The following is a 23,100-nucleotide window of genomic DNA, read 5'->3' on the forward strand; positions in this document are numbered from 1 at the left end:
TTTCATATTTGCCCAGCAAAACAATAACAATTTAATCAATAATTTATAAACAGCTTACTTACCTTTTAAATTTTTGTGTAACTACAAATCCCAAAAATTTCATAACTCGCAATTATTATTATTATTATTAAAATGCAGTTCTTGACGACTTTGAACCTTTTAGTTTCGGCGAAAATCTATTAATTTAGGATTTTTTTTTATATATGAAATATTTATTTTAATATGCGCCATTTTCAATTTCAATATCCATTTTTGTTTATTATTTTTTAAATTTTCATCACTCTTCTCTCTTGTTCCTTCAAGATTATATGATTTCATGGTCACCTGAGAAAGATAGATAGCAATGCGATAGTCGTGAACTGGTCGAAATTAGCTGCTATCCTTATTTAGAGTATGAGATTCGTAAACGGAAGACAAATGACATTGACATAAAATGACAAGTAAGTTGGCATATCACGAATAATCATCACGTGTATCCATAATCTGTCAAAAATACACTTTCCGGCTTCTAATAGATTTATTATTTTTTATTTTATGTTGCTTCGCACCAAATGGGAGAATTTTAAATGCTACGTAAAATGGTAACAAATTTCTTTAGCCTCCTAGGAAAAAAATCCAATACGAGTAGGTATTGTTCCACTCTGCTTAACTTACAGTATGTTTTAATAATAATTTATTAAATTAAAATTAAAAATATAAGAACAATTATTTGTATCAATATTATTAAAATAATCAATTTTTTTTAGATCAGTTCAGCGTTCTATCCCGGAACGGTGTTTGTAAATATTTTGGTTCCAAAATAATTGATGTCGAAGATGATAGAATTGTATGGATAGATTTGGAAGTAAGTAAAGGTGGGCTTATGCAACAAAAGGAAAATCAAATAATACATAGGTAATCACTTGTTTAGGGAACAAATTATAAATTGGACAACTTTTATCTTATTTTTGTTCCTTTTTTATATTATCTTACCATATAAACCATTAAACATACATAAGAAACGTCATGACTTATTTAATATTTTCTTTCAACTTTGCTTAAGCACATCAAATCCTTTATAGATGACAGGACTTAATGTAGATCAAGATAAGATTATGGAAATTGCATGTTTGATCACAGATTGTAATCTAAATATTATTGCTGAAAGCTCTGACATAGTAATTAATCAGTCTAAAGAAACATTAAATGGGATGGATAAATGGTGTACTAACCAGCATGGAAAGGTATGTTTATATTTTTAATACCTACTTTTTTTGTTTTACAAAACCTTCTCCAGACAGGATTAACTGAAGCTTGTTTAAATTCCAAAATTTCACTTGAGGAAGCAGAAATTAAAATCCTTAACTTTTTAAAAGAACATGTGAGTCCCAAATCGTCTCCATTGGCTGGAAATAGTGTATATATGGACCGATTTTTTCTTATTAAACACATGCCCCAACTAAATGATTATTTGCACTACAGAATAGTGGATGTGTCTACAATTAAAGAGCTCTGCAAGAGATGGAATAAGGCTGCATATGAAAGAATTCCAAAGAAGGAATTTACTCACCGTGCTTTGAATGACATAAAGGAGAGTGTTAATGAGCTCAAATACTATCAGGAGCAGTTTTTTAATATACATTAAAATCTTTAGTAAAAATTTTTAAAATCAAATTAGTATTATTGTCTTAATTTCTTTATGATTTTCTGTAAAATTTTCTGACTGTGTACTGAAGTAAATCATGCAATTTGATACAAATAACAATTTCTTTTAATTCACTAAACAAAATGTACATCCTAAAAATTCATGTTGGTACATTCAACTCTCTAAATGCTAATAGGGGGTAATTCCTGATTCGTTATGAGCTAAAGGACTATGTATAAAAAATAAATAAAGAACTTAGGAATATAACCATTAATTTGCCAAAAATACCTTTCACGTAGAGCACTGACATTATTAATATTTGTTATATAGAGTAAACGTTCTCCTCAGAGTTAAATATATTGGAAAGAGTGATTTGTTACATTTCACCCTACATTCTTATCACACCAGCTGTTAACTCTTGTCAAATAATGTTAAATGCAAAAGTTTTTTGCAGATTGACAATAATAGAAATAATGTTACAGGGCTTCTTTTTAACAGGTTGACTGCCGGCTGTTGCTTTTGAACTATTCTTCAATGCCAATTTTTTTTATTTCAGTTTTTCATTCTAATTGTTCAAATATTTGTGCATATTATAAATTTAACGCATTTTTTTTTTAAATCTTGTCAAAAATTAAGAAATATATATTGTTTATATTTATGTATATAGATTGCGGCGACGATTAGTGTCTATATCTATATATATTGTGACGTTTAATGTCTATGAACGTGCATCTGGTACGATTAGTGGTGCAGCAGCAACGGGAACTGAATTTAGTAAACTCAAAATTTTAGAAGGAGATTTGTTAGGGCTCGCCAAATAATGCAATAAATTTTGAATTGCGCTATTAAAAATTTGCGTGTAGACATTGTTTATTTTTATATTGAAAATAAATAAAAATACTAATTTCTCAACTAAAATTACTAATACCCCAGAGATTCGAATAGAAAACGTCTGGTTCCAACAGGATGATTGTCCTTTCCACAATAATCGAGAGGTACGGGAATTTCTTCAGAGTGATCGTACCGATGCGCGTTCATAGACATTAAATATCACAATATATATATATATATATATATATATATATATAGACACTAATCGTCGCCGCAATCTGTATATGCACTCCGATTGGGATGGTCAGTGTCTGTTATTAACCTTCCAGTAGTCGCGCACAGTCTGTGACACCGATCATCCACCTTTTTTAGCACTATTGTCAGAAACAAGGAAGAAAACTCCTGCCGCTCTATGTATCTTATCAATAAGTCGCGCTGGATCAGCACTACAGTTCAAAGTGTTGCAAGTAGTAGTTGTCCAGAATTATTTCTTTCTGCAGTGTGTGAGACCGGCACGACTAATCACGTTTATTTTTTATTTGTTCTATTTCTTAATTATAAGGTAGGTTTTTCGCATTTCTATTCTGTAAATGTAGAATAGAAATGTAACATGATGGTGTTTTAGCAATGGAGTTTTACGAAAAAGAGCAGAAACGCCTGCAACTAATGTTAGAAGAAATTATTAGCGACGGGGAGGGCCAAGAATATGTATACAATGATCATTCCGATCCAGATTTATCTGAGGAAGATGAATTGGATCATGTAGAACTGTAACTTGATGACAGTGAGTCTGAGCAGGATATTTCTGATCATGAGCAAGCAGCAAAAAAAAGCCACAGCAATAGATTGTCGTTTATAGGAAAAGATAGTCACGCGTTGGAGAAAATTTGCTTCACAACCTACAACAGTTAAAACACGGCAAAAATATATTGTCAAATGTTTGCCGGGTTCCACATCAGCAACCAGAAACTTGTTAAGGCCTCTGGAAATATGGGAATATTCCTTCAATGAGGAAATTATTGATATTATCGTGAAATATACCAACGAGTACATTGAAATTATTGCTAACAATTTTGCTCGAAAAAAATATGCAACTCTAATCAAATCGAAATTCGTGCTTTCTTTGGTCTTATTTATATGGCTGGTATCTATCATGCAAATCGCTTGAATGGCGAAGATTGATGGATTTGGAGTAGAATTTTTTCGCCTCACTATGAGTCTCCAAAGGTTCAGATTCCTAGTTCGTTGTCTAAGATTTGATAGCAAAAAGATTAGAGCAATGCGAAGAGCAACAGACAAATTGGCTCCCATACGCGACCTTTTTGATCCTTTCGTTTCTAATTGTCAGAATGGTTACCATCACTCAGAATTCATAACCGTGGACGAGATGCTTTTAGGATTCCGAGAAAAGTGTAGCTTTCGTCAGTATATTCCTTCGAAACCAAACAAATATGGGTTAAAAATTCTAGCCTTGTAATGCGAAAATGTTTTACACAAGCAAGACGGAAATTTACACGGTCGGAACACAACCTGAAGGGCCATACAGAGTTTCGAATAGTCCTTATGATGTTGTTCCACGACTTTGTGAACATATTTCGGGGTCGGGACGCAATATTACGATGGACAACTGGTTCACCTCTTTACATCTCGTAAAAAAATTACTCAATGATCATAACCTTACAGTAATTGGAACCATTAGAAAAAACAAAAGGGAGTTGCCTTTAGAGTTTTCTCAACCAGCTATCCGACCAGAACATACCAGTATGTTTGCATTTTCGAAAGAGTGTACTCTAGCCTCATATATTCCCAAAAAGAAAAAAAATGTACTGTTGCTTTCTAGTATGCACGACCATGATGACTTCGATGCAACAACAGATGCCCAGAAACCAGTAATTATTACAGATTACAACTGCAGTAAATAAGGTGTAGACACTGTTGATAAATTGACCTTAAACTACAACTGTTCCAGAAACACGCGTAGATGGCCAATGGTCATTTTCTACTCCCTCTTGAATATAGCTGGCATCAATTCGCAAGTGATCTATGCTTCAAACAATTCTCACATTACAACTTTGAGAAGACACTTTTTAAGACAATTGGCCAATGATTTACTCAAGCCCCATTTGCAAGTACGTTCTGCTATGAAGAATATTCCACGAAGCGTAAGATTGAGACTGCAAGAACTATCTGATGTTAATATCGAACCTGATGTCCCACAAAATGCTTTATCAGGAAGATGTGCCTACTGTACATCGAAAAAAAATCGTAAAACTCGTTTCCAGTGCTATAAGTGCAATAAATATATGTGCTTGGAGCATATTATTGGGGTTCGCAAGGAGTGTCGAGAAAATGCAGTAAATTTATTTTAAAAATGTTTGTGCTACTTTTTATTTATAGTCAAAGTGTTATTTTTTTCTTTAATTTACAGTTTATATTATTACCAGTTTTTGTTTTTTTGTATATGTCTATTAAAGTAGAGAGTTGAAGAAAAACCACCAATTTCAAAGGCTTTTGTTTATAACTGAAAAAATGTGCCGCATTTACTTTATTTTGCTCTTTCTAGTCAGTCATTTTGTTGTTAAAATGTCCCCATACCTAATTTTTTAAAATTATGTTACACAATTTTTTGGGGGGTTAATTACAATACATGATCTTTAAGACCGACGCGACTACTGGAAGGTTAAAGGTTAGGCGCAACGCCAGTCACTCCAATCGGGTTTTATAAATGTAAATGTACACACCGAAGAAAATCACCAAATTTACTTAATAGCGTTTAATTTTTATGTATACTATAGAATAATCAAGTAAAACAATAAAAAATGAATCAATAATTTATGTGAATATAGTATAAAACAATAGAAAAAAATCAAACAACTCATTCTTCCTGTGTATAACAAAGAGAAAAGAAAAAATAGAAAAACACGATAATTCTTTGATAAACCTAGAAAATGTAAAACTTAAAAAAAAAAGTAAATTGTATACAAATAACGTAAAATAGAAAAAAAGCTATATCGTATGAACCTCTTGAAAGCATTTCATACAAAAACCAATTATCCGGGATATTGTACACATTCATAGTCTGTTTCCTAATATTTTTTCTCTGCATGATCTGCATTCCTTTCTACATATTCTTTTTGTTTCATTTGCTAGTTTTTTGACTCCCTAGTGGTTTTTTTCAATTTTGATTAGTGAATGTCTAATATTAGGAACTTTTTTTAGATTAATAGGAAGTAATGCTGTATCGTCACGTGTGGCTAATAAATCTCTAACCAATACAAGTCGAAAATCATAAAGACGGACACTACGAACACCAGAATATTTTCTATACGAATAATATGAATTCATCAAACTCATTTGCAAAATGTGAATGAAAAGCTTATACCATCGAATGGTTTTTCTATTGCAAGGATAATACAACATTTGATCTTGCCGATCAATTCCTGACATATTTATATTATAATTTATAATAACAAAAGGTTTTTCACTCACTTGACCTCTTTTGTTTGTAAAAATACCTATCTCATCGCCAAATTCAGTACTTATATAAGCGACGTCACGCTTGACCCATCATTTTCCAATATATAAATGATTACAGAATGAATTTGTTTTCTCCTCTAGTTTTGCCTTCATCACTTCCTGGGAGTTGTACTTTCGGTCGCTTCTCAATGTTCCAGTGCGATAGGTTTCTTCTTGCAACAGTTTTCTGGCTAATTCGACACTATTATAAAAATTGTCAAGGTATATCGCATGCCCCTGTCCAAGCTTTTCTTCCGGCAGGTGTAGCACTACTTTTGTTGTTATGTCCACTTCCACTATAAATGTCTGAATAACCTTCATACACTCGAAATTTTAGTATCATTCCATCAGGCTCTGTTAACATCTATGTATAGCTTTATGCCATACTTATGGCGTTTATTTTTTATGTCCTGTTTGAATTGTAAACTTCTAGCCAAAGTACCATTGCTTTGTCGAAAGAGAATTCCTTTCCTGGATCATATATGTCCTTCATTTTCTTGTTGAAAAAATCAATTATCGATCTTATTTTTCCTAAGCGATCCGTTGGGCCAGTGCTTTCTGATATAAAATGAAGACATCTTATAATGAAAAGAAATCTATTTCTCGACATATATTTTCTAAAAATTGGTGTATTGAAAAGAGCATCAGTTTTCCAGTAGTCATTTAATCATGTGAGTTGTATAGCGCCTGTATGAAAAAGAGATAAATAAATATTTTTAACTCTGCCTCGGTCAAGTGTTTCCAATTTGTGATACGTGATTTTGGAGAAGTTGCGGGACTCAGGACAACTGCCACAGCGTAACTGTTCGTTCGTTCTACAATCTGTTGAAGTAAATCATCGTCAACTATGAGCTGGAAAAATTCTAGAGCTTTTCCACTGGCCGGCATCGGTACCATTAATCCTTGATTTTTCTTTACATTAAATTGTTTTAATGTTCCTGTGTTACTCCACTGAAAATCTTCAATTATATGAGATTCGGGATCATTTCGTGAAGGCTCAGCTATAGCATTGTCAACTAAATCATTCTCGTCTGACTCTGATTCGGAAAGACAACTATTATCTTCTTCGCTTTCAGAAAAACATTTCTCGTCACTACTATCTTGCAAATATTGAAGTAATTCGTTGTCTGTTAACGGTTCAGTCAGTTTTTGAGGATCATTGATTTTTCTTTTCGACAATAAGAAGGCCCAGGTTGAGTGTCCATTTTAATGTTGCAACAATTATGTGATAATAATCGAGGGACCAAAATATATGATTCGCCTCAAAGACAAATTTAGACACTGGATAGTTCACGTTTGCACCACCCCGAGTTTGCAACTTTCACTAATTTCATTAAGATTAACGGATATCGAAACTATACTAACTCACTACATGATAGATCAAGCACGAGCCTCAAAATGATTGACTCTAAAAACTGAGAAAGTGCCTTCTCAAGAAATTGGTTTAAATATTTGATTTAAATTAAACAAAAACATAATTAAGATTTTTTTACGCCAGTTAAATTTGAATTCAAAGGGTGTCTAGAGTAAACCTAAATAGAAATAGAAAAATAAAAAAATAGAAATAGAAATTGATTTCTAATGACTGATGCTAACTGTGTTCAATTAAATATTGTAGTTCTTTGGTGATAAGTCTAAACATAGGCCTATGCATAGACATATTAATAAAACAAGAATAATAAACGGTTATTGATGGATTTGTCAAATATACAAATACCAACAATAAACATCTAATGAACGTGAAAAAACGCGAAACCAAGTATGTTACAAATTTAAATAGAGTAATATGAAGGACGCCGCACAAATGTAAACATGCACGTCGCTACGCCTATTGAATTAGAGCCTGTAAAAGGTGCAGAAATTTAATACTCCGATCGGAGTATCCAACACGATGGAACATAGCCTAAACACTCCGATCGGAGTGATTGGCAGTCAACCTGTTAAAATGTCTTAATATTACCTGAACTAACGTAACTATGTTGTCATGTATTTTTTCTGAAACACCTGATAAAGTAAAAAAAAATATGTTTAACATTATTTGATATAGTTAGTAGCTTATGAGATAAATATGGAAAAATGTAACTAATCCGCCGAGTGTTCCAAATTTACCATTGGAATCTTTTTTTTGCCAAAAGATAGTGAGTTAGACAAAAAAAACATAAGAAAGATGGATGGGCTTATGTGTTTTAATTATATTTCTTATCCTATATTGATTTTCCCTCTTCTGAGAACTTTACCACAATTTACCCGATCTTATATCTCTTACCAATTCCAAGATTCCTATAGTGAGCCTAGAATTTGGACCACCCTGTACATAAAAACACGTATAACAAAATAGAAAAAAAATATTATAATTAATCAGCTTATATTGATATGCACACGTGGCAAGGTGAAAAACAAGAGCTTTTCTAAAGCTTTTTACACATCACTTTCTAAAAACGTTTCATACCGATTTAGCAATAATTTAATAAGGTTATACTTGTAGGTGTTTCCTGACATTCCTGATAAAGCAAGCAAATACAACTTAATCTAATATAATATTAATATAATACAGCAACCGTTATATACATTATATAGTGATACCTACTTATAGAATAACATTGATTTTGTACATAACATGATTAGTTTAAACAAAAAATTAAATTTGTATAAAAATACGTTCCGTTAACATGAAATAGTAAGTCCCCCAAAAACAAGGCGTCACAATGTCTTACATTTTTTTCAAAGTTAGGGTGTTTCTCTTGAACAAGATTACATTTTATCCGACAAATACAAATGCAGGCCAACTTCTGATACAGAATACAAACAAACTGTTATTCGCCTGAACATACCTAAATATCTAATCGATTTTTTTCGCCATGTACCTGGAGGATTTCGAACTAGAGAATAAAATATGGCTATAAGCTAATCAGTTTCTTAAATAGCGAGGAAATTGACCGATTTCACTGCCCTATAAGACATTTACTTTAAAATGGAGATGAATTAATAAAATATTGAACAATTGGGATATGTTATAATGTAAAAAATGCTATGTCTTTAAACTTTTGGAATGAGCTATCCTTCGCGGGCACTATTATAATTTCAAGTAAAAAAAATATGTTTGCACGGGAATTAACTTATTGATAATTGCTCATCTAAACCACCTTTTCTTTCTGATTTTTTTTTGCTTTGCTCGGCCTCATAATAAAATTTGGGAACACCGGTTTCGAATCTTAGTTTACCATTAAATTTAGCAACCTTTTTCGTCATTTCGCCAATTTTTTAACTCTAATGGTTTAGGAAATAGCAATAGTGAACCATGGCAATTGGACCACCCTGCAGAGGTCATAAAACCGCTGCATTACGCAAAAGTTTTATTTCAATGGCACAATATATCTCTATATGCATTAGTACAGCTAATTCTTCACTAACAGTAAGTAAATACCTATTATTCTTTTTAGTAAACAACAGTGAAGTCTACATATTTCAAAAATATAAATGTAATATTTTATTAATTACTTCCCCATTTGATACATTTTAGCATAAGTTTATAAATTTCGAAATTGTATAAAAACAAAAGTAAAGAAATCAATAACGCGTAACGTTTTAAATACCTACATTTACATCAACAACTCCCGCATCGTGGGTTTATTAACGTGGTATACACAACCCGTTGAAGCTTGTAACTGAATTAAGAGCTGGAATATTACACACAATACAAAACAAATCCATCCTGCGAAGACTTTGTCCCAGAATATTGAATTCAAATTACATATCACAAACTTACTGGCTCAATACGAAGTTTCCTGACAAAAGACAGTGCTCACCTTGCCAAAATTCTTTCTTTTCAGTACATCAAAAACTGATAATTTGATCAACAGTTCTCAAATGCGTTTCGGGAACGTTCAATAATACTAATTGACTAGGCTTTAGTTAGGTTGGCTGAGGTGCTTGCGCTCTCAACGCTTTGTCTCTGAATCGGCGTCTAGCCAACTCGGACATGGCCACTGGGCCTAGGTGAGCGACCTCTGGAGATGTGGCAATTGCTCTGAAAATGAATAACAATTCTTAATATGGCTACTTGGGAAGTAGCACTTACTCAAAATCTTAGTAATTTGACAATACACCGCATGTACTCTTTCATTCACCGATTTCCAGTTATTGATTAGAATAAATAAACTTACCTAAAAGTAGCTTCTACAGTTTCTTTCAAATGCGGCACTGCTACGTGAGCATTGTTTTCTACTGATGTATTCAAAGGTTTTAGTTGATTTGAGCTCTAAAAACGATAAAAACAATACCTTTTGGTCGCTTACTATACAGAATGCTGGTCATAAAAGTCACAACATTGGGATATCGGTGATCTTAAAAGGTATGAGATTGGTTCATTACGATAAAATCGCACAATTTAAATGTGTTGGCAACACTTTCCTCAACTTTCATTTGTAACTTGGTACAATAGAAGAAAACTAGCATAACTGTTAAAAAGTATTCTAAAGAGGCCCTTGAGGCAGTTTTCGGTTAAATTCGTTTGTAATGCTCGAGATCCCATGCTGCGGCTCATAAAACACTCTTTCTCATTTAACATCATTTCTTTACCTTTTGAGCATAATATTCCTCAACTTGAGCGTTCAACCATGGATGTTGTACTAATTGAGAAGCCGTAGGCCGCCTGTCTGGAGCAATATGTAACATTTGGGATACTAACGTTCTAGCTTCGTCGGATAATAACTTCCACCGGTCATTCTAAAGCACAAAGATGTATCGAAAAAGTACAGTAAGGTATACGAGAAACCTACTGAGTCTAGTTTTCCGGAATATATTCTCTTAAGGATCACTTGGGGACTATCGCCGGGAGCTATGCTAAAGGGCGACCATCCGCACAACATTATATAAAATATCACACCTAGGGACCAAATATCACAAGCGGCGTCGTATCCTATAGAAATTTATTCAAAACTCAAACATTTTCATGTTAATACACCTTTTATTATGTTTATGTACCTTGGCGTTTCAGTACTTCGGGAGCAACGAAATTTTTAGTATAACAAGGAGTCATCAACATCCCATTGTCAGCTCTAAGCTAAAAGATTCATATTTGGCAGATAGGGCAAGTGACATTTTCTTAAGACTGTTTAACACGTAGCTTTCTTTTCAGAAAATCTACCCAAAACACATATAAAAATAGCTAAGAAATTGCACAAAAAATAGACATTCTGCATGTTGTAATTTTTTCAGTTATCTTTGCATGTAAACTACTAGCCCCCTAAATTTCGAGTAAAAACTAACATTACGTTATTAATTTGACCAGCGTTTGTATGTCATGGAAACTTTCCGGTAAAGAAAAACAGTACGTATGAAACCGTCTTTAGGAATCCTTACCTGTTTTGCAAACCCCATATCGGCGATTTTAACACTATCTGGAGCGTCGCTGCTAGCCAATAGAATATTGGCGGGTTTTAAATCCCTGTGCAGCACTCCGTTTTCGTGTAAATACGCCACTGCTGTGGCTAAGGTTTTCAATATTACCGCCGATTCACGTTCACTTAACCTTCCCTGCAACGAACATGAATGTTTTTCACGTTACTAAATATAAAATAGACTAAACACCTTTTTTATTAAATAATCCAACAAATTGCCTCCCTTCAGCAATTGCAAAACTAAATACACTTTCGTCGATTCTTCATAAACAGTCTTTAATGTTACCACCCCTGGATGATTGCCGTACCTATGCAATATTTCCACTTCTTCCCGGCAATCGCAGAGTGATTTATCAATTATCTACGTAACAGACATAATAAGTCTGAATTCTCATCTGCAGGATTACTCAGATTCGCTGCTCAATATTAGATACTGAGTTGGTAAAATTAGAACAAAATTAGGTTTTCAAATTTAGAAAATACTAATAAGTTTCTAATTTTCAAACCTAGTTATGTTCGGCATAAAAATCCGCAAATTTACCTCAATTTAACATAGATATCTTTAACAGTTTTCAAGATCTCAATGATGAGCAGCCAATTTGGATATCCCTGTTTATCAATTTCTACCTTAATCGCAAACTTCTGACCCGTGGCTTTATGCTCTCCCAATTTACAGACGCTGTAACTGCCAGCCCCCAAAAAATCGGTAAGTATGTAATCTTCAAAGAAATTGCCATAATTAGTTCCAAACGATTTCATAGGGGTTTCCATTGACTTTTTATAAAGAGTCCCGTTTTCTAATAGACAAGGGGCCACATAACTAAATCTGAAATCGAGGCTAATAGGAAAGATCTTGTGAATATTGTACGTTCTCTCACCCCCTAAATAATTCGTATGTTTCAGCACCGAGAGGAAGCCCAGGAGAATCTTTTGGCGTTTTACACGTATATTCTGCATCAAAGTATGCGTCTTCAGGCCCACAAACTGCAGGTTGAAAGGGAGGTTTAATTTTCTTGGCAAGAAGCGCTTCAAAATCTATTGTAGCAAAGAACTCGTGGCGTTTTAGGCCTTCAACTCCGCCTGCACCTGCTCCCAATCTGAAATAAATTTTTACCGAAAACTGTGTAACACCTATAGTCTGAATCCTACCGATTTGCAGGATTCCTTTTAAACAGAGCTCTAAGCAAACTCTGTGCTTCTGGGCTAAGATTGGAAGGCATAGAAAGTTTGGCTTTTAGAATTTGGGTAAGAGTCTGCTTCCTATCCTGACCTTGGAAAGGCAGACCACCCGTCAACATCTCATACATTAACACCCCAAATGACCACCAATCTGCTGCATAAGAATGCCCATTGCGATTTACTATTTCAGGGGCCATATATTCAACCTAACAAAACTGTGATGTAGGTATAAATTTACTATATTTAAGTTAACTTACAGTTCCACAAAAACTGTAAGTCACTCCCTCTGCAAGAGGAAGTTTGCAAAGACCAAAGTCTGTAAGAGCAATATGTCCATCAACATCCAAAAGAATGTTTTCTGGTTTAAGGTCTCGGTAAATAATACCCACTGTATGTAGATGGTTTAAAGCTAAGGCTAATTCAGCTAAATAAAACTTTGCGTCTTCCTCAGTAAACATAACCTGAATCCAAAAACAGATTACTTGCAGGCAATTTTCAAAACAAGTTATCCTCACCTCCTTGCTTAAACGGGTGAATAAATCTCCTCCTCGCAAAAAATCTAGAATTAGATACAATTTTCCTTCTGTTTGGAAAGCATAATGAACTTTGACAATAAAGGGATGCTCAACATCTACTAAAATATTTCTTTCCATTCTGGTGCGGTGCCTGTCTTTCACCTATTGTAACATGCTGTTAAAAGTGATGTCAGGATAAGACAACTTTAGATTCCAGTACCTTGAGGGTGGCTTTCTTCAATACTTTCATAGCATACAATGTCCCTGCATCTTTACCCACAATTTTACGTACTAAAAAAACTTTCCCAAAGGAACCCTGTCCAAGGACTTTAAGAAGGATAAACTGAGATGGGGTTGCTCTTTCATGGCCATCTCGAACAACCTGAATGCGAGAGGGAAATTAATCTACCAAGGGAACAGATAAATCATTTTATAGAAGACTAACACTTTTTTGGTTCCCCTTATCTTATTGGCTCTTTACCACAACTATAATAACACTGTGGTTACAATATTATAATTTAACCTTCTAAGAAGATAATTAAAGCAATTTCTAGTCATTTTAACTCATAGAACTTTTAATACTTAATACTTACCTCATCTACTTCAATTTCATGCTCCTTCTCACTTGAATCACCTAGACCATCTTCACCTCCTCCTGCTTCATCAGTGTCTCCAGACTGTGACTAATAAAAATTAGCACATTTATTATTAATTATAGCTAAGAAAAGTTTATCACTAGTTCATTAAAATGTTCAGGGTAGCTTACTAATAGGCTGTCTATCTTAAGACACTTTTTATAGCTTCATCTGCTTTATTTTGTAATTATACATGCTCAACTTCTTTTTCTATCTATCTGTAACAATCAACTGACATTAATGGAATAAGTGTAAAGCAGATATAATTGCCAATTTCCATCTTATTCTCTTCCATCTTATCTCTTTAGATCTATTCTCTGCAGGAGTCAGTATGAAAGACTGGCCAAGGGTTAAGAATGCTGAAGTTTACATGACATGCTGTTTCTTGCTTTCAGAGATATTTAACTTGAGATATTAAATAAAAATTTTCCGTATGTGTTTCAACATTACAATACTTTAGTAGATAGATATAAGCATCCCCCCTGCTACTCCTACCATTTTTATTTAGAACCTCCTCAGGCCTTTGCTAAGAAAATATTTATTTGATAATATGACTCATATATTCCTAGAAACCTTATTTATTAGTTCAATACAAGCTACAGGTGTTTCAATAGTAAAAGAAATAAATATTGCAAGGAAAACATGAGCAACAGTTTGTATAAGAAAATTAACATTTCTATCAATTAATCTATGGAAAGGGTACATTATTGAGCAAAATACTATCAAATACATTTCAGTTTTTAAGAAGGTGGAGTTGTACAGGTAATTGAAATAAAAAACAATACAAACATAAGGCCCATGGTGTAAGGTACAGTTCTGCCCTTACCTCGGTTTCGTTATGTTGAATTTGCCACAATTCTCCGTTATTTGCAAGCGGCATTTTTACGAACACATTAAAAATAAAGAACGTTTAATTTTAATTTATAAATTTATTAATTTTCTTTATTAACTTTCTGTCAACAAATAGAGACGCAATGAAAAAAAATTAGAAAAACTGCAGTATTGACGTTGGTTTGACAGTGACAGTGATAATGATTAGTTTGAAGTTAATAGACGTGCCCTGCCAACGCTCTAAGTCTTCAAAAAAATCCATAACATACTATTTTCTCTATATTTTGGCACTTTAAATTACTATAATTCTCAAATTTAGAAAGTAGTGAAATGCACCCATTTCATACATCTGACCCGCTCTAAGCGCTTTCCGTGAAAATATCAATATTTATAAGATAATCAATGCTCTCTGCCCTGTTGAACCACTGGATCCGGTGTGCGTGCGCATTTGATCGAGTCATTTCCTCCAAACTTTAGTTTCAAGTTGTTAATCGTCGAATTCTTTCTGTAATAAATTGTAAACGAGTCGTTTCCTGTGCATAAATATGGAAATTCAAATGAAAATATTGTTAAATGTTGAGTTTGGTCATTAACGGTAGTGGTGGTCTGCTACCATGTCGACCTCCCTTGAACATAGTAATTCTGGTAAGAATTTGTAAACGTTTTTTTATTTACAATTAAGAAGAATTAATTAACACTGTTGCATGTTTGTTATAAGGAAAGGTAAATAAAGTTGTGCTAAATTCTGTTAAGTTTATAGGTTATGAAACTTATAGGACTTATCTGTGCTACAGCCATGTAACTCTGTTTAGATGTGGACTGGCTTAAGAATATAGACATTGTTGCCATATATTGTAAATTCTCCTATAATTCATGCAGAATCTTAATTTTTGTATTATAAGAAAATTAATGGTTAAAATTAAAAATGCAATGTTTCCAATATTGTAAGTTCATTAGTTGTTGATGCTCATAATGTTTCATTTCAATAGTATTATTAAGCATTATTGAATTCAACCATGTACCTTTTCCCATACAAACAAATACCATAAAGGTGACATTATTAACATGTTGACAATTTTAAAATCAAACCAAACTCTATAAAAACCAAGAATCTGACCAATGCGTAGATCCTATTCCAATATTTCTTTATACAAATTACCCTGCAGTTAAAGCGCTAGCTCCTTAACAATTTGGACATAAGAAGAGTCAAGCCAGTCTATATATTAGCTATAGATTTGATATACCTACCTATCAATAACATTTAAGTACCTTTATGTATTTATTTTACACTTTATTTTTATAATTATTTCTAATCTATATATATAATGAATTGCCACTATACATATAATAAATTTAATAGAAGATGCTTAAGTATTGTAGATCTCACCATAAATGCATTTAAAAACTCTTATCTGTAGTGAAGTGTATTAACCTGTGTGTGTAACAAGTATTAACTTGCAGATTATAAATTGATAATATTAAAAATGGAGCATGCAGAATTGTTCAAAATTGGAAAATATTTATAATGTGGTATGAATTTTGTGAACATTACTGAACTGAAATTAGATTTTCCACAAAAAACCTCACCTGATGCCTCTTTCTCTTTTTCTTTTGTGTCTGTTTCTCTCTAAGGAGTACCTACATGTTTCTACACATGTCTGCTGAAGTCAATGTGTAGAAATATGTGTTGCTGGATTGCCTAACATCTCCTTTACATTTGTACTTGAATCCTAAATTAGTTTTGTGAATGTGTTAGTAACTTTTAGTATATCTAGGTGTATCTGCACAAAACGTTTTATGAGGTGTAAATATATTAAAAAATAGAAGTAACAATTTATTTGCAGGTTCGCCATGGCGCAAGCGAGTGCACGAAGATCTAGTATTAGATCTAAAAGACTTCAAAAAACCCAGGTTTAACAACTATCGGCTCGAGAGTGAAAGCTCCAAGACTTCAGAGGAAGATACAGAGAGTGTGTGCAGCTTACAAGCAAAGGACACTGGTAAAATTCATAAATAACATTCTTCTCCTGATCTTTTTAACTAATTCTTATAAATGTTAGATTTTGTAAAAGACACCTCTGACACAGAGTCAAAATCATCTAGCAACTCAGGTGATGAATATGAGGTGGAAGTGGAGTATGATGTTGATAGTTTGTCAGAAAATGATGACATCGAGATATCAACAACTGACTCTGAGGTAGTAAAGGTGACTTTTCCTGTTTATAAATGTTTTCATTTTTGAAATAAAATAATTTCAGAGAATGATGCTGGCTGCAGCAGCTGCAGCTATTTGCGATAGGTCGTTGGAAGCGTGGATAACAGATGCAGAGGACTCTGACAGTACATCACTAGAAGAACCTTCTGTTGGGCGATCAGACTTTTCAACTTGTGTGCAGTGCAAGGGTGAAAATCTGAACCCTCTATACAGATACTGTGAAAAATGTTTTCAGGTACTTATTGAAGAGATTTGTAGTAGATCTGCAAGATATTTGTGGGTTTTGTTTGTTGGCCATTTTCTTTGTGCTTTACATTTAGTTGAACCAATATGGTATATTATTTAACTGTTAGTCTTTAGGGTTATGCGTCCTTTAGTTACTGATTTAATTATGATTAAAATTACTTCAACTCATATATATGAAAACCTTCAATGTTTAGTGCCATCTTCAAGCTTGCTTGCAGATGCATATTCAACACAATCCACAAATAATTAATGCAGATCTACTATATAATTGGAGTTAAGTTAGTATTGAGGTTAGCAATTGGATTTAATAAGTGTTTAGGATTCAAATAATGTGTTCTGTGTGGACTAAATTTAAAAAAAAGACGGAACTAAAGTGTTTTAAGCACGTCATGTTGCATAATTTTAAAGGACTTCTCTGCAGATTTTTTAAAGGGAGTTACCTACTCCTCTTTTTATGTTCCAGCTTATCAGGTAATAATTTCTTTTATTATTTTTTCTTATTGTTTATCAGGAAAATTGGTAAGCTTTTCCTTTTTTATCTTTTTTTTTTTTAATTTAAACTGTACCCAACCCCAACTTTACAATAATCAAAAAGTTTGATAAAAATATGAAACTATTTTTTCAGTTTTTTTAGGTACATAATTGAAGTATAAGGGCTATTTGTAAGTAAATTATTAATATACATTTCTGCTGACATAATTTAGTAGATGATTAAAATTTCCTTTTTGTATTTATTAAATAGTGTCTGAGTTTTTTGTTTAATAGGATGCCTAGAGTGCCCTGATTACCTTGCTTCTTTGAAGATCGTAAAGTAGAAAGTCTATCAAAGTGGAAAAGGTTTGCATTTGAAAAGTCTTTTGAAGCAATGCTACCTACTTAATTGAAGGTAGGTATAGGAAAACAAAAAAGGTTTGTGATAAATTTGAGATTGTTTAACTTGATTTTAGTTTAATTTTTTCTTATAGTATTAACAACTATTTTTTGTTTTCTATTAAAGGTAAGTTTTATTTAAGGACATAATAAGAAATTTAAGGGAGCGTTCATAAAATAATTTTTCACTCTGCTTAATTCTTGCAGAGCAATAAATTGAAAAAATTATATGAAATGATTTTATGTATTGAAACATTTTTCTGATAATTTCTTGCTTTAATATACAAATTTTTTTAATGATTATATCCATTTTATTTATTTTAACTTACGGTTAAGAGTAACCATAAGTCAAAATGTCTCTGTGAATTACAAAGGAATTTCAGATGTCTATCTTTCCTTCAACAGTTGATTATTTTGTAACTTCATTTAAAAAATTTAACTGCCAGTTGTTCTGGCAACTATTACCCCTTAACTGGACATTGAACATAGCAAATACAATATGTTTCAATATTCTGCTACAACTGCAAGTAAAAAAATTTATTTATCTATTGCAGAACCGTTTCTTATAATCATCAGTCAAATGTTGGTTAAACTTTAACTTCAATTTCAATAATCCATTCTAAATGGATTTCATCTTTTAACTATTCGCGATGTAGAAGCGAGCAGCTTTCAACAACGCATGTTGTTCGTAGGCCTACATATATGGGGCACAACTTGAATAATTTCACATTTCTATATTGTCCTTTCTATAGGTGTTTAAAAAGTTGAAAGCAGGTGTTAACAAACGAAATCATTAAATAGTATATTGCATGATAAGAGAAAAACGCCAGTCTTGTTGACAAAGGCGTCAATCACACGAGTCTGTTTTATAGGTGGCATATTATGGAATTTGTTAACTTCTAATTGGTGGGCATTTAGCACTTTATGATTCTCTAGTGCCCAACTGAAAGATTTGTTAATTTCTATTTCCCATTCAGTACGTGTTACGAGTATTATCGTAGGTGATCATATGAAAAAAAATTGGAGTATCATAGTCAGTCATCTTATGATTTAACTGAGGTTACAATGACAAAGTACGATAAATTTCATGCAATATCATGCATGAGTCGAGAATATCATAACCATAAAAATTTAAGAGAATTCTTGATTTAATCCAAGATGACTTTTTCCTTAACCTAATCTGTAAATCCAGGTTACTGATTATAATTCGATGTAGCCCTTAGCCTGTAACTGTTACCATTTACAAGATCAACCCATGTTGAACATCACGATATTAAACAAACGCGCTGTATATAGAGATATATGGTGGTTTTGCTTATAATATGATTACAGCTACGGAAAAGAATTAGGTCTCTCGCCATTATATTAACATTAGAGGTAATAAAAGTATTTAAATGTTAAAGGAGTAATCTAGGCATTCTATTACAAAACGAAATCGAGACACTAAATCCGGTGGTTGGCACTTTTTAATGTTAGATTTGATGATTATTTGTCAAATAGACATTTTGGTTCCAAATAGGGCAGCTGTTAAATGCATTTGTGTTGAAGATTTATTAAATTGCTGGAAAATATATGAAGCTCGATATATTTCATCCTACATTATTAGCAGGTATGAGAACCGTATGCAATTTAAAGTCGAGGAGTTAGCATTTCATAGGTTTAGTAATGTTTTCATTTTGAAATATAAACCAGAAGGTAAATTTAGTAGAAAATCTTTAGACAATTTGTATTACATAAAAATTCTAAATTAAGTGTGACACTTTAATTGATTTATTGTTATCAAGTAAATACAACTGCATATGAATTTCTGGTCATATAATGAATAGATATAATTAAAATAAATCTAATTTTTTTCTTCTCATTTTTTAACAGAATTGCAGGCAGTGCAACAAAGAAAAGAAGTACCAAGGTTTTACTTTGTGCCAGTATTGTTTCAAGGTGGGTGATAAAAAATTCATATTGTTCACCCACCACATTGCAATGTGTCTGCTTTGATGTCATCAGCGCATTCAGTATAACAGAACGTTTTGACGCTTTTCATACAATGTTAATAGAGGCACAATGATTGGAATTGACTAAATTATTCAAATGTTGTGCTTTTGCCGTCAGGATCGGAAAAAGTATTTCCCGCCAAGGCCCCGCAGAAGACGGCGGAAGAAGCCACAAACTTCCGAACCGTCTCAGGAATCCGTTAAACTGGACATGCTGAAATACTGTTTAAGTGGACTCTCCCAAGATTCTGGTGTCAGTTCGAATCAGGATTGTCCATCTTTAGGATTGGATCGGATCGTCATTCCAGATCATTTGCAATTGCCAGGTACCACATTCTTACTTGCAGGTTGGCGACGATTTGAGTACACGACAAGTTTCTCTCCTCAGGTACGTCAAAAACCGAAGATAATACCCCAACTATATCAATTCCCTTGGAAAACCAGACCGCATCCTTTAAAACTGATTTGGCCCTAAAACGTAAACGGCAAAGCTCTGAAAGCAGCCTCTCGGACGTAGATATTATTAAAAAACCAAAACCTGAACAACACACTTCCGATTTGGGCTCTGAAATTAGCTCCACTTCATCTTTCACTTCAACTATGTTGAATATTGGGGGGGATACTGGGGAAACTAGCGGTGTTAGTTCAAACAAACCGTCACCCACCTCTTCATTAATCGGAAATTCGGAAGGTTCCGCTTCGGAAAGTGAGTTGTGCATTTTTTGCAATAGCGCGCCGAAAAACAGCATTTTTTTACACACTAATATCGCGCATCGCTGTTGCTGTTACCCTTGTGCAAAAAAGACATTGAAATCTACTAAAAGGTGTCCGATTTGCAATTTGTCGGTCAATAAGGTGGTTAGAATATTTACATCTTAAGTGGAAATGATTTTTCCAGGGTTGGCCAATTTTGGACAGGGAACGCAAGTTGCTAAAATGGTCAAAACTAAAATACACCACCAATGCAATAATTAAAATATTCAAATAATTTCAACAAGTTACGATATTAATGGGGCAATTGACAATTGCGGGAATAAATATTAAAGCTAACACATAATATTCCTTTTGGGATATCTATTTTTATTTACGTGGCCTTTGAAAATTCGTTCAAATTGCTCATAAGTTCATATCTCTAAAATTGAATTTTCCAAATTGACGTTGAACTTGAGAAAAAACAGCAAAAATCGGTTATTATATAAAGGGAATGTGCGTTTATCTAGTTTCGGACATTTGAATATTACAATTTAAGCAGTTTTACCAAAGCTTCTGTGAAAGTACAGAAAAGTAACCCTTTCGACAGCCCTATTTTTTTCGTCTTAAGTTGTGGATTACATTAAAAATTGCATTTAGTTCTTTATTTTAAATCAATGTGATAATCAGTGGTCTCGTGTTATGTGACGAATTCGATAGGAATTCATTATGTAACACGAGAAATGACAATTTTTTTACTTGTGTCTCATTGTTTGCTCTGTCCATGCCGCAGGACTTTCCCTTGAACGAAAACTCATACGAAAAATTGTTAATTTATATTAAGTTCTTCTAAAGAACATTTTCACAAATTTCTGCCTAAATTTGTGAACTTTTTTTTTCTCTCGTTAAACGGTATTGTTGTTTGCAAAACAGCCTACCAAAACTTAATAATTATGAAAGCACAAAATAAAAAGATATATGTCATTTCGTTATAAATTGATAATGTAATATATCAGAAGGGCTTCGCTAGTAAAATAAATACCTAGGTGTACAGAATAAATTTTTAACTTATAAAGAGATTTTAATAGGCTAATAATAATAACTAGCCCTGCAAAAATTTAAGAGCTTTAGTTTCTAAAACGAATTTCTATATTGTTGACTAATCTATAGTTTTTATGTTCATTTTGTTTTCTCTTAAATTTTTGAAGTGGTAATTCGAGTGTTTATAAAAATTCAGCAAAATGTTCCAATATGTTTTCTACATTATGTATATTATTCCTGTTTGAGCACATGAACGGCTATTTTCTCAAATAGAAAATATGTGTGAAATGTTTGGCAAGCTGTGTTGTCATTTTTTTCATGTGGCAATAACACTTTTGGCCATTCGGATAATGAATGTCAGAATACTTTTTTATGATGTTTCATAAAAAAATTCATTCTGTATTATTCCCTTTCCGGTGTTTGTATAATAAAATTCAGGATGGAAAAATATATGGAATTTCTTCTGATTTTGTATATTTTTTTCCCACTTCACTCAATTTCAAGAGGCAATCGTAAGCAATGACTGCAGTGAGATAGATTTATTTTCTACTACAGTACGTTTTTCTTCTAATTCGTAAAGCCTACATGAAAGTAATATAGCTATTTATACAATGCTAATTGTAATGAAGCACATAAAACAATAAATTTGGTATATAACTAACTTTTGATTATGCTAGCTAATACGAGCTATAACGCTAAATAATATAATAGCTAAAACGAGAATCTACGGGTGTCAAATTTTCTAAGACCATGCCCTTTTCTCCCCACCCGACCTTTTTGTAATGCGCCACTGATCGTTCAAATTATGCAACTTTATTTCGGGAAACCCTGTATGATACACAGACGTGTTCAGCGGCCATGTGGTCGCACTTTTTGGATACCTGAATTCGCCGTTAAAATGCCTAAAACGGCCCAATATTTGCCGTACCATTAAATGGCAACTTTTTTAAGAGGTTCCTTGACACGGTCTGTTTTCAAAAAATGCACAACTGCCACGTTACCAGTTTTACGAGAAACCAATAAAACCATGAGAATTTTAAGTGGCACACCTTGTATATTTTAAGATTTATATTGAACTTAAGAATATTTTAACGAACCCCTTGTAGGTCATACTATAAGCGTTAAGATTTTCCTTTCGCCCCAGTCAAACCTATTGGGCACTGGGTGTTTGGAAAATTTGAAAGATTCAGCAAGGAATTTCTATGACAAACTACCGATTCGTGTTTTTTAAAAACGTTTACGTTATAGAAGGTTAGCAAAAGCGTTATGTGATATAAGAAAATAAACAAATCGTGTTTATATCCATTTACAGCATAAACTACACACCGTGTACTTATAACGTGTTTCGTATCTTCTATGACTCATGTTCTCTCCCTCCCAATACGCCATGTAAACCAGACATATCTAATTGGAAAGAGTTTTCGCCTCACAACTGTTAATTGCAACATTTTACTGTTAGTTCGAAGTACTGTTCTATTTGAATGGTGATTTCTGCTGTAAATTCAATTAAGTATGTT

At 33.0% G+C, this 23,100-nt stretch overlaps 4 protein-coding genes across 14 annotated transcripts in view; 2 read left to right on the forward strand and 2 right to left on the reverse strand.

Annotated features, from left to right (window-relative positions):
• LOC136415939 (ATP-dependent helicase brm-like) overlaps window positions 1-249 on the reverse strand; it is a 28,337-nt gene extending 28,088 nt beyond the window's left edge. For all 7 annotated transcript variants that reach the window (XR_010752667.1, XM_066400856.1, XM_066400860.1 and 4 more), the window contains exon 1: window positions 63-249. The gene's annotated coding sequence lies outside the window, so the exon portion shown is untranslated. The remainder of the gene's footprint in view (window positions 1-62) is intronic.
• A 243-nt stretch (window positions 250-492) lies between these two features.
• Window positions 493-1,964, forward strand: LOC136415807 (oligoribonuclease). Its single transcript, XM_066400632.1, has 4 exons — window positions 493-624; window positions 747-844; window positions 1,062-1,223; window positions 1,277-1,964. The coding sequence occupies exons 1-4, from the start codon at window positions 567-569 to the stop codon at window positions 1,622-1,624; spliced, it is 666 nt and encodes a 221-aa protein (XP_066256729.1). The 5' UTR covers window positions 493-566; the 3' UTR covers window positions 1,625-1,964.
• A 6,342-nt stretch (window positions 1,965-8,306) lies between these two features.
• Window positions 8,307-14,826, reverse strand: S6kII (Ribosomal protein S6 kinase II). Of its 2 annotated transcripts, XM_066400740.1 has the most exons (15): window positions 14,526-14,826; window positions 13,658-13,747; window positions 13,285-13,446; window positions 13,065-13,226; window positions 12,807-13,010; window positions 12,520-12,755; window positions 12,249-12,467; window positions 11,998-12,196; window positions 11,561-11,731; window positions 11,333-11,506; window positions 10,955-11,033; window positions 10,750-10,889; window positions 10,550-10,696; window positions 10,135-10,229; window positions 8,307-9,998 (listed from the first exon to the last, which is right to left on the reverse strand). In XM_066400740.1, the coding sequence occupies exons 1-15, from the start codon at window positions 14,577-14,579 to the stop codon at window positions 9,884-9,886; spliced, it is 2,247 nt and encodes a 748-aa protein (XP_066256837.1). In that variant the 5' UTR covers window positions 14,580-14,826; the 3' UTR covers window positions 8,307-9,883. The 2 variants fall into 2 exon arrangements, with proteins under 2 accessions (XP_066256837.1, XP_066256838.1); XM_066400741.1 differs by lacking the exons at window positions 13,658-13,747; window positions 14,526-14,826 and having other exon boundaries at window positions 13,065-13,239; window positions 13,285-13,360.
• A 95-nt stretch (window positions 14,827-14,921) lies between these two features.
• On the forward strand, window positions 14,922-22,050 carry LOC136415878 (E3 ubiquitin-protein ligase Mdm2-like). 4 transcript variants are annotated; one of them, XM_066400744.1, is made up of 7 exons: window positions 14,922-15,175; window positions 16,375-16,530; window positions 16,591-16,727; window positions 16,789-16,980; window positions 19,734-19,799; window positions 19,971-20,178; window positions 20,241-22,050. In XM_066400744.1, the coding sequence occupies exons 1-7, from the start codon at window positions 15,145-15,147 to the stop codon at window positions 20,729-20,731; spliced, it is 1,281 nt and encodes a 426-aa protein (XP_066256841.1). In that variant the 5' UTR covers window positions 14,922-15,144; the 3' UTR covers window positions 20,732-22,050. The 4 variants fall into 4 exon arrangements, with proteins under 4 accessions (XP_066256841.1, XP_066256840.1, XP_066256843.1 ...); XM_066400743.1 differs by having other exon boundaries at window positions 14,923-15,175; window positions 16,591-16,736; XM_066400746.1 differs by lacking the exon at window positions 19,734-19,799 and having other exon boundaries at window positions 14,924-15,175.
• The last annotated feature ends 1,050 nt before the right edge of the window (window positions 22,051-23,100 follow it).

The sequence above is a fragment of the Euwallacea similis genome, chromosome 21 (assembly GCF_039881205.1).
Source record: "Euwallacea similis isolate ESF13 chromosome 21, ESF131.1, whole genome shotgun sequence".
NCBI classification, from domain to species: Eukaryota; Metazoa; Arthropoda; class Insecta; order Coleoptera; family Curculionidae; genus Euwallacea; species Euwallacea similis.